This window comes from Magnolia sinica, chromosome 15 (genome assembly GCF_029962835.1).
Source record: "Magnolia sinica isolate HGM2019 chromosome 15, MsV1, whole genome shotgun sequence".
Classification (NCBI taxonomy): domain Eukaryota; kingdom Viridiplantae; phylum Streptophyta; class Magnoliopsida; order Magnoliales; family Magnoliaceae; genus Magnolia; species Magnolia sinica.
The window spans coordinates 41,924,026-41,935,869 of NC_080587.1; the positions used below are offsets into that span (position 1 = coordinate 41,924,026).

An 11,844-nucleotide genomic window follows, 5' to 3' on the forward strand; every position below is an offset into this window, starting at 1 on the left:
CAGAGAAGGAAGGGTATGGGTAAATCGGGATCAATAAGTTTTATATGAAGATCAAGACATGGAATGTTAGGGGCTTGGGCTGTTCACAAAAGTGGGGTCAAATAAAAGATCTTTGTAAGAAATTCAAAATTCAAATGGCAACCTTTCAGGAAACTAAATTGAAAGATTTAGATCAGAAATTGATAAATTCGGTATGGTGGGGCAATCATAAAGAGTGGGTTGCTGCTGATGTGGTAGGAGCATCAGGAGGAGGTATATTGGTGATTAGGAATTTTGACAGTGTGGCAAAAAGAGGATAGTTGGTTTGGGAATTATTCGGTTTCAGTAATGTTGAAAGAAATTGCTTTGGGTTTAATGTGGATGTTTATTGCAGTATATGGACCATGTAAACCAAAGTTGTGTGGTGATTTATGGGCCAAACTTGATAAATGCTGAGATAGATGGTGTTTACCATGGTGTCTGGGAGGGGATTTCAATGTCATAAGATTCACTCATGAAAAGTCAAGGAGGGGAAATTAACCACAAGTATGAAACGTTTTCCTAACTGGATTTCGAAAAATGAGATGGTGGATCTGTTGATGGGAGGTGTCAAATTTACATGGTCAAATGAGAGAGCCGAGTCAACAAAGTCTAGGTTAGACAGATTCCTCATTTCAATGGAATGGGCGGAAAAATTTCTAATGATTCATTAGAGTGGTATGCCTAGACCTTTCTCCGATCATTGCAAAGTACCGCTAGAGGTAGATGAGGAGAATTGGCGCCCACGTTCGTTCTGATTTGACTTAGCTTGATTACAAGTAGAAGGCTTTGTGGAAAGGATAGTGGAATGGTGGACATCGTTTTCGGTTTATGGGGGTGCAGGATTTACCCTTTTTCAAAAGCTCAAACTGTTGAAGAGAAAAATAAGTGATTGGAAAAAATGGTTCTACAGGGCAAGGGGGAGGAAACGTCTAGTTGGTTCCATGAATTGCCAAGGTTTGATAGTATAGAAGAGGCGGGGAATTTATCGGAGGAAGAGAGAGCATGACGAGAGGCTAATTGTGCGAAATATGCTGCCAGATTATGTGAAGAAAAGATTAAATGGTGTCAAAGATCGAGGGCATTGTGGTTGAAAGAAGAGGACAAGAATACCAAGTTCTTTCATGCAATGGCTAGTGCTTGGGCTCGAACAAACAAGATCAAAGTTCTTCTAGAAGATGGTCAAAGACTTGAGGGGAAGGCGGATATTGGTGGTGCTGTAGTCGACAATTACAAAAATCTTTTATCAAAAGATGGGTGGCATTGTCCTTCGCTTGATGATCTATGTTTCGACGGTCTCTTGATAAAGGCAGCGACCTTGTTGGAGCAACCCTTCTCGGAGGAAGAAGTCAAGAGAGCAATTGGTGAGTTGGGTAGTGATAAAGTCTTGGGGTTGGATGGTTTCCCACTAGCATTTTTAAAAGAAAATTTGGAACTTGATTAGGGGAGATGTGCTTTGCTTCATGAATGAATTTTTCGAGAAAGGTTTTATAGTGGCAGAATTAGGGGCAACTTTCATAACTTTGATCCCAAAAAAGGAAGGAGCAGAAAGCCTTAAAGACTTTTGTCCTATTAGCTTGTTAGGAGGCCCTTAAAAGATTTTGGCGAAGGTTTTGACGTATAGATTTCGGTTGGTGCTGGGGAATATAATCTTGGCTTCTGAAGGGGCCTTTGTGAATGGGAGACAGATAATTGATGGGTCCTTACTGGCTAATGAATGCATTGATTTGTGTAAGAGAAGAGGGAATCAAGGTATAACTTGCAAACTTGATATCGAAAAGGCTTATGACCATGTGGATTGGGTCTTTCTTGACTACATGTTGGGAAGGTTGGGATGTGGGGTCAAATGGAGAGCATGGATCCAGGCGTGTGTTAAGTCAACAAAATTTTCTATCCTGGTTAATGGTTCGCCGAATGGCTTCTTTTCAGCTTTTAGAGGTTTACGGCAAGGCGACCCTCTATCGCCCAATCTTTTTATTTCTGCGATGGAAGCCCTTATCAAAATGTGAGAGAAATGAGAAGAGATATGTTTGGTGAAAGGATTTGGGGGTGGATAGATCAAATTTTTAGATTTCGCATTTATAATATGCAGATGACACACTTCCGTTTTGTAAGGTAGATAGTTTTAAAGTGCAGAATCTCAGGTTGATTATTGTTTCTTTCGAGGCAGTCTTCGGGATGAAGGTGAATATTAGTAAGAATGAGATTCTTGGAGTTGGGATCTCGAAAGAAGATACTAAAATTTTCGTGTCTATTTTTGCGTACAAGGAGGGATCTTTTCCGACTACTTATCTTGGCCTTCTGTTGTGTATAGGCAAACTAGCAAGGCATATATGGGACAATGTCATTGAGCGATGCGATCAGAAGATGTCCAAATGGAAATCGAGCTATCTATCGGTAGGTGGGAGAATGATTATGATAAATGCGTCTATGTCTAATCTTCTAGTTTATTTCATGTCGTTATTCAAGTGCCCAAAATCTGTGCTGAATTCTTTGGAAAAACAAAGGAGGGATTTCTTATGGAAAGGTTTGGAAGAGAATCACAAGTTTCATCTCATGAAGTGGGAAGATGTATGCAAACCGAGGGATCAAGGAGCAGGTTTGAGGAAATTAGAGGAAATGAATCTAGCGTTACTAGGGAAATGGGTATGGAGGTTTGGGGTAAAGGTTGGAGCTAGGTGGATTGAGATGATAGAAATGAAATATGGGGTGGATGAGAGTGGGTGGTGGACAAAACCTTCTTCTTTGTATCGTCTTCTTATTTGTGGAAGTCAGTGGCATCCCTAAAACAAAGGGTATGGGAAGGGATAGGGTTTTAGTTGGGGAACGGGAACGACATTTGCTTTTGGGAAGAAAGGTGGTTAGGGGTGACGTCATTTGCAACCAATTTCCCAATGTTGGCAGGGTTGGCTAAGGAGCCAAATATGAAGGTTTCTAGTTGTTTCTCTTGGAGGGGTGATGAAGTCATCTGGGCTCCCCCTTGTAGAAGGCATTTCCGAGATGAAGAAATTGAAGATTTTTAGGCTTCTCTATCTTTTGGCAAAGGTTTCTCCAGTTTCTTCAAGCACGGTTTCGTTAAGATGGTTAAAAGATAAAATAGGAAAGTTTTTAGTTAAATCGTTGTACCAGTCTCTAACCAAGGGTGAAGGAAATGTGGGGATATCTTCGACGACATACATTTGGCAATATAGGGCTCCTTTGAAGGTAGAGGATTTTGGTTGGCTAGTTGGAAGGAATGAGGTGCTAACGATTGACAATCTTCGTGAGAGAAATATGGTTGTTCCGAATGATTGTCTTCTTTGTCTCCAAGATGCATAATCAGTGAATCATTTGTTCCTTCTTTGTCCTTTTGCAAGGGAGGGTTGGAATCATTTCTTTTAGCTCTTTGGGTGCTTCCGTCCACTATAGAAGATTTTTTGCTATCCTAGCATGGAGGCATTTTTGGGAAGTGACAGAAAAAGTCATGGAGATTAACTTGTCTAGCGGGGGCTTTGGGCATTATGGTTAGGAAGAAACGGTTGATGTTTCAAAAACAAGAGCGAGAAAATGATTTTGGTTTTTAGGAGGGCTAAATCGTTTGTAATAGAATGGGAGATGGGGTTGAGTAGTTTGTCTCAACTTCTGTCGGGTTGCAAGTAGTGTAAGGTTTTTCAGGGTTCTAATATTCTTTTGTGCATATTGGCTTTTTGGCTTTTAATGAAATTATCACTTCTTAAAAAAAGAAAAAGAAAAAAATGAAAAAGAAAAAAGAAAAAAAGCCAGACTCACCTCAGGGAAGGGAATGAATGAAGAACATTATGAAAATGATTTTCGCATTTCCTGGTTTAAATCATTTGAATGAGTTGTACAAATCATTCAACAGTTTATGAAAATAATAACAATGGCTCCTTTAGAAGTTAAGAGAACTCATCAAACGAACAAAACCATTTAAAGACTAAACTTGCAATTCTTTGATGTGGGTCATATGGTTCTTAACTAAAAACCAGAGTGTGAGAGGAAGCCTCTTTGAATGATTTCTTTGACGCAAACAAGCCAGACCCACCTCAGGGAAGGGAATGAATGAAGTTTCATAAATATAGCTATTGCATGGCCTTTGTGTTGTAACTACAGATCCCTGATTCAAAATGGAAATGGACCATTGTTGTCTTACACGTCATGCTCCTTTGTGAAGGGTTTTTGGTCTATAGCCTACATTGAGCATGTTAGTCGTGGATACCCACTTTGACTTAAACAGAAAGTAGTTTGGTCAGTGATGTTGATAGTTGAGGTGTTCTTTTACATGGTAAGGCTAGTGATATACTACTGGGTGTAAGAAATCATTAACCTACAAAAGATCTGCGAACCAATAGATGCAGTTAGGTGGATAATTGTTTGTATGGACCTGGCTTTCCTCTGTTAGAAATTCTTATTGTTTTGTGGCCTAGCAAAGCATTTTGAACCTCTTAAACTCTTGAGTTTTTTTAATACGGATAAAATGGCAATAAGTATTTGGACCAAGTGGGTGGAGGTGGTAAGAGAAAACTCGAGGATCTATGATTTAATTGAGGATATGGCCCATGATAGAGTGGATTGGTGTAACAGGCTTCCTTTAGCTGACCCTAATTGGTTGGGATAAGGCTTTGGTGATGATGATAATGATCATGACTTGGGCCAAGTGGAACAATTAAACCCTCAGCATCCGAGTTGCCATGAATCATGCATTAAAGCAGGCTGGAAATGGTACAGGAACCCATCCCACGGAGATCATGGGATATGAGACAAACTGGATAAGCCCTGCATGCTGAACCAGGGAATATTACCTAGGGGATATTTGATGGAATTGGCTACAGAAGATGGATTGAGGAATGTATGGAATCTCTGCATCACTCGTTGGCATGTGACTTCACTGTCAAGGGGATCTGTAGATGGCTAATGGAAGCCAGTACTGCATTGACTGACCTGAATCTTTCTTTTTTTTTTTTTTTTTTTTTTCTTTTGGAATTGATAATATAGAGCATAAACACATCTTAAGCTCATAGACTTGCTGACATAGTTCATTCATTTGAGGAAATGCAAAAATGTGTACTTTGGCATGTGTCACGCCATGCCCTGATACAATATGGTGTCATTTGAATATGTTGGGTGCCAGTGCAATCTTACTCATCATTATCATCCTTACAGCCTTGTCCCTAATATTTGGGATCGCCTTTACAAATCCCATTTTGCCAATATAAAAATTTCCATATAAGGCGCTGTCTTAAACAAGGGAAAATGCTTTCATGTCCTTTCTCACTACCTCGATCCTAGACCTAGGTCTTTGCTCATTGTCCTTTCGTGCCTAAAATCCTAATTAAAGTTCCATTCTTACCAAGACTCTCTGATTTTCTTGGCGCATGGCTGGACTATCTTAATTGGTCTCCATCATCTTATCACTCTTAGATTGCTATGGTTGACTCGATTCTTGATTCTTTCCATGCCAGTCTTCCCCTATGTCCATCTCTACATCCTTATCTCTACGACACCCGTACTCTGTTTAGATTGCCTCTTAATTGCACTCATCCTCTATTTACGTTGCTTCCTAATTGCCTAACATTCCACCCCATATAATATCATTGATAGAACAGTTTTCTTAATTGGGCATAAATACCTTTAAAAATAAAATAAAATAAATCATTGGCATAAAATGGTAAAATTTAGAATATCTAATTCTTATCTATTCAATTATGCATGGTTGGCTTGTCTTACAAGGCCTCCACATTGTCGACAATATGGATTGATTAAAGAAGTACTAGTTATTAGCTTAGTGGAAATTCTACTGAAAATGGCAAATTAATTTTGTTAGAAATCTCTCTAATAAATTCACATCAATAACAAAATTTTATATGCATTAAATATTTCATTTTGGGGTAAACAATTGTCATGTATTTTCTTTTTCAGTTAAAAAAAAAATGAAAACCTTTTTTTTGTTTTTGTTTTTGTTTTTGTTTTTGTTGAAACGATGATAACATTATAACTTAAGGGCCGAGCCAAAAGTTACAAATGTTTTGCGAAAACCCATTTTTGTGGAATTCCACTTAATTTAAAAGATAGGTTATGTGAATAATAATTTTGAGAGGTTTATTTAGTGGCTCTCGTACTTAATGGGTAAATATACATTTGTATATTTGTATGCTTTGGCTCCAGCCTTTTTTAAAAATCATCATTGTAAAAAAAAAAAAGGGGTAAATATACATTATCTGATGGTTAATTTCGTAATTTATGCATTATCTGTGGGAGGACCAATGTCTTGAAAGTTGAATTGGATCATAAAATTGCAAGTGGATTGAAATCGGTAAGCCATAAACCACATAATCATAAATTGTAATGTTTTTTATGATCTTTTACACAAAATAAAAAAAATCCGAAATAATATTCATAAAATCTAAAGAAAAAACAATAGGATAAGATCAAAGAACTATCATTGCTCATGATAATATGTAGATAATTGCAGAATGCATTATTTATTTTTGATAAAAATCAAGCTAAATGCTGTTATTTCATTGCTTCAAAGATTTTGAAAAAATCATTATCTAAACTTAAGTTGAAAAACGTGACTACTAATTAAAGAGTAGCATTATCAAGAGATTGAGATGATTAGTAGTCCAAAAATATTTTCCAAAATGATTAAAATTCTAAGGACTCAAAAAACAGAAAAACTGCTTTTCAAAATTGTGCAAAATCATCAATTTCAAGTCTCATATAGATTTATTATATAATTTACATATTAACTTAAATCCACAAAAGTGCTGCAACTAACTCGATGGACTTCGAATTAATGTTCCCCTCAAAACTTAAAAATTATCATGTTTTAAAGTCAAAAGTCATAATGAATCCCTAGAAAAATGCAACTTGAATTCAAGATATGAGACCAAGAAGAAGAAGAAATTGAGTAAAGGTCTTAAAGTTGAAGTGAAATCCTAACCAATGCATATAGGTCAACCGGATTGCAGCTGTCCATAAAAACATTTAAAATAGGTCATGGATCAATTCGGTGTCTTAACCAGTTACGAGGTAAGGAATCATGAAAAAAGCTGTACACTTTAAGGTTGAAGAGAAGTTCCCTTATTTAATTTCTTATCAAGAATAAAATAAAACAATTGACCTATTTTAAAAGATTCTTAAAGCCTCCATCGGGTTAAAAACATAACTTGGAAGCCATATATATATATATATATATATAAAGTATAATTTGAATCATAATTCGGGAATCAAATTGTAAATAGTAGGATTCAAATCATAAAGTCGTAAAATTCATCCAAAAAGGGATTCAAATTGTTTTGCCTAAAATTTTACTTAATCAAATCATAGGATTTTGACAACTATAGGGAGGACTCTATTGTCCTTCATAAAAGAGAACATACATGACCGGTCCTAGAGTTTTGGGAAGGCATCTTAAAAAATTCACCATGATCCTACTTCATTGTCGTAAGTATAGGAATGTGAGGGAAGTGCCATTGAAAAACACCAAGGTAGGGGGCTGATTCAGAGGCTTATAGGTCCAAGCAAAGAAAGAGATCAACTGGACTAGAGAGATCTAGGGAAGTCTACATTCTTGACGAGGCAAATTGAATGCATATTTTGGGAACTGGAGAACTTGACAAAGAAATTTATTTTGGGTCAAGATGACTGAAAACTTTGACTTTCCAAATATATTATAAAATGGAAAAAAAAAGATGCTTAGGAAAGGATGACCAGTGGTCCATGCTTAAATCTTCATATGTCACCCACTTGACAAATGGATCGGCCTAATTTTCTGGGCCGGGGAATTTTCCTGGTGGCCCCACCAGATGAATAGCTTTCACACATGCATTTGACATTGGCAAATGTGTGGTAAGGCCCCTTCTTCCTCTCAAAAGGGGGGCCTTCTACAATATTCAGGTTGTGGTTTTGTTTATTATGCTCATGTTTACAACTTGCACAAGTGGGGCCCATCGTTCGGTGCTCCAAACCACTGATACTATGGCCCAATTGCATATGACCACAAATCAGCATCTCAGCCCAAATAAGGAAATGCAGGGGCATTTTCACACCGGGCTCGAGTGGGGTCGCCTGTGGGATGCAGGGACACACACGGGGTGGGCGGGGCCTACGGGGGAGGTTTTGTGTTCGAGACTCCTCACCGGGGGTGATTAATGCACATTTCACATCGGGCTCGAGTGGGGTAGCCTGTGGGATACGGGGACACACTCGGAGTGGGCGGCCCATGTGAGGCGGTGCCCATGTGATTTGGGGCCCATAAGGGGGGTTCGGCCGAGGTCCTAAGCCATGAGATGTGGGGCCTGGGCTATGAGATAAAGGGATTAATTTGTCATGCTCTAACAATTCGAGCTTTTAGAGCAAGTGGTTAATTGTCCTGCATTAAATTGGTATTAGAGTGGGAGGTCTCGTCTTCGAGACTCCTCACTGGGGATGATTAATGCATGGGCATTTTCACACTGGGCTCGAGTGGGGTCGCCTGTGGGATGCGGGGGCACACTCGGGGTGGGCGGGGCCCACGGGGGAGGTCTCGTGTTCGAGACTCCTCACCCGGGGTGATTAATGCGCATTTCACACCGGGCTCGAGTGGGGTAGCTTGTGGGATGCGGGGACACACTCGGGGTGGGAGACTCGTGTGAGGCGGTACCCATGTGATTTGGGGCCCACGAGAGGGGTTTGGCCGAGGTCTTAACCCATGAGATGTGGGGCCTGGGCTATGAGATAAAGGAATTAATTCGCCATGCTCTAACAGTTCGAGCTTTTAGAGCAAGTAGTTAATTGTCCTATATTAGAAGGGGGACGGTTGAGACATCTATGGTGTATACTCCGAAAATAATGCTGATCGGGTGATCCTAACCACTGATGGGAGGCATCTTGAGTATTACAAATGGGCGGTTAGGGAAAGTCCAGTGAACTAATCGTCGTTCTGTGCGCAAATTCTCTGATCTATTGCTAGGATCATGTAAGTGTAAATTTGGCATGTGACCTAATCCCCATTCGGGTACAACAGATTTAGTCTGGAACTTGTGTAAGTATGCCACGTGGGGGGAGATGCTAGGAAAAGATGGTGTGACCTATGGCTTAGCTGAGGATATGGTTCTTGATAGAGTGCAATGGCAGAATAGGACTCGTGTAGCTGATCCCAAGTATTTGAGATGAGGCTTAGATGATGATGGTGATGATTGAATACTAGTTCATTATGACATTCCAACCTCTTTTCTCCACATGTCCAAAGTATGTATTATATTCTTCTTCACATCGCAGGACATTAGAAGGGAGCTAAGCATCGAACCTTTTGTGAAACTTGGCACAATGACCATGGAAGTAAAGGTGCAAAAGCCACTGGTATGTGAAGGTCATGGTAATGATGCATGTCTGTAGGATTGCAACTGGGCCCATACTGTTTCCATCCCGCCTTGGCCCTGGTTTGAACTGAGCTTTGAGGCCTGTGTGGGTATGGACCTTGTACTGACTTTGAGATCCAATGGCTAATTGAGCTGGACCTTAAGAGCATCTTTGCATAAATGTCCTACTAGTAGGTTCATTGCAGCCTGACTTTTCTCAGTCCTGCGGAGCCCAGTTGCAATTCTTCATGACCGACAAAATTCCTTTGCTTTTAAGAATACGGTGTTGGCTGATGTCCTTCTTCAATGCCTTTGACAGACGAACGAGCCCTGTCCAGAGTGCGGTCACCCACAACTTGAATATGAAACTAAACAGGTAAAGACCCATCATTCCCCGTGTCTACTTTCCCCAATAAGTATGATCTTTTGTATCTTTGTTTGTTGCAGTCATCAATCAATCATCTTTTGTTTGTACCTTTCTTTATCTTGCAGATGAGATCAGCAGATGAGGGGCAGACTACTTTCTATACATGCCCAAACTGTGGACACAACTTTTCCAACTCGTAAATTTCATCTTTTGCTCGGATTCAAATTTGGTTCATGCTATATAGTGCAAGATTGATTGTGAGAGCTGAGAGGTGAGCTCTCTCAATGTGAAAAACAGTTTTTTCAACAGCATGCAGGTGACGATTTTCAGCAGCAAAAAATCCGACACTTTGAAAATAAATAAATAAATGGGAATCATATATAAACATCTAGTAATTAGCTGGTTGTTGTTGCAGTGATTCCCGATGCAAATGGAATTATGAGAAAACTCCATTTGCAGTCGTCATAGGTCTCTTCTCTTCATTACCCAAAGCACCTGATATTTTTGATTTGGGGGCTTGGGAAATTGTATTCTAAAGATGTGGTTCTGATATTGATCAAGCTAAGGGCATGTGTAGCGGCGACCAAATTACATTCCTCAGCTAATCAGTGATGCGAAGAGTGCTTTTCTCCTTCTGATACAATGTCAGCCAGGTTGCCGTAAGAGGGGCTTATTGATGGGTCATTCAGGTATTTGATCAGACGGGTTCCATTACAGGTCATTGCCCCTGTCTCTCCAAACGGATCAATCATGGTCCATTAATTAGATGGGCCCACCAGATCACTTAGCACGGGCCTGCTTGTACGTACTCAAGGGTGTGGGAAGTTGTATATCTCCTTTGTCAACCGTTCATGTTTGTTTGAGAGGCGCAACATTTGAATAAGCTTATTCTGCAAAGTGGGATTTGGGGCCCACAGTGATGTCTGTTACGTCCAATATGTCCATCATGCGCCGCCCTCATATTCTACTTAAAAGGCTAAAAATAAGGCTGTTTTGTAAAATCATGCCAAAAACCTATAAAATCATATGGTCTGACTCACCTGAGTTTTGAGTGTGTACTGATTTTTCAGCGGTGTCTAATTAAATAGTGGGAAGCATCTTATGAAATGAACAGAAAACATGGGCCTCACAATCCATAAGGTGTCGTCATCCCTGTTCGCTGTGGTGTGATCCTGGCTGGGTCTTGGGATACGAGGAGTTGGAAAAGGGTGCACCTTTTTAACAGACTGGACGTGGCCTGTATGATTGTGGAGGAACCGACCTCGAGAAAGCCCCGTCATGCTCATATAATCAATTGGGAAATAAATGCAGGAGAGTTATCTGATACTGGGGTAGAATTTGATGGTTGATATTCATGCACAGGCCATGCATTAATTCAAATTAAACCATCCAAATTGTGGGACGTACCAAGGATAGTCATCAGCTCAAAATTAGATTTGACTGAGGAATCCGAAAATCTGATTAACGGACGCTAGCTGATTGAATTTGGACCATGGAATAGTTTTCCACGTTAAATGTCCATTAAATGTGCAAAGATCATCCAGTTAAAAGCTCCAATAAACTTAATTATATACGATCATCTAAATCAGGGATTTAGTCTGAATTAGTCGCACACCACATGTTCTATTTCTCAGGGCCTGTTTGGATGCAAGTTACTTTACATAAGTTACTTATGCCTCAAGTAGCTTCTACTTATTAAGCAGATAAGTTTATTTGGTAAACATACTTATCTTGTGGGTCGTCTCTTCTCCTTTCAACAACTTTTGAGGAAGTTGCCAAAATAAAAAAGAAAAAGAAAAGCCCTCAAGTTTAAGGTTACTTCAAAATAAAAGTAGCTTATTATCAATCACTTATAGGGCTGAACACGAGCCAAGCTAGCTTGAAAAGCTCGCTCAGCTCGGCTCGATCTAGCTCAACTTGAATGACGACTCGAGGCAAGCCAAGCTTTGAAAACAAGTCGAGTTCGATCATAGTGGATCTTGACTCGGTTCGGCTCGAGCTTGGCTCGAATATATATTATTATTATATTTAAGAATTAAAAAAGTTAAAACTTAAATCTTATCTATCCTTCCCTTTCTTACCATTTCCCTTACCCAACTCGCTACGCCTAAGCTTCCACAG

The 11,844-nt window shown here is 39.6% G+C and overlaps 1 protein-coding gene across 5 annotated transcripts in view; it reads left to right on the forward strand.

Moving 5' to 3' along the window:
- Window positions 1-10,137, forward strand: part of LOC131226727 (uncharacterized) — a 36,962-nt gene extending 26,825 nt beyond the window's left edge. For all 5 annotated transcript variants that reach the window (XM_058222400.1, XM_058222401.1, XM_058222403.1 and 2 more), the window contains 3 exons: window positions 9,277-9,357; window positions 9,676-9,732; window positions 9,849-10,137. In XM_058222400.1, coding sequence (XP_058078383.1) covers window positions 9,277-9,357; window positions 9,676-9,732; window positions 9,849-9,923 — 213 coding nt within the window. In that variant the 3' untranslated portion in view covers window positions 9,924-10,137. The remainder of the gene's footprint in view (window positions 1-9,276; window positions 9,358-9,675; window positions 9,733-9,848) is intronic.
- Window positions 10,138-11,844: the final 1,707 nt, after the last annotated feature.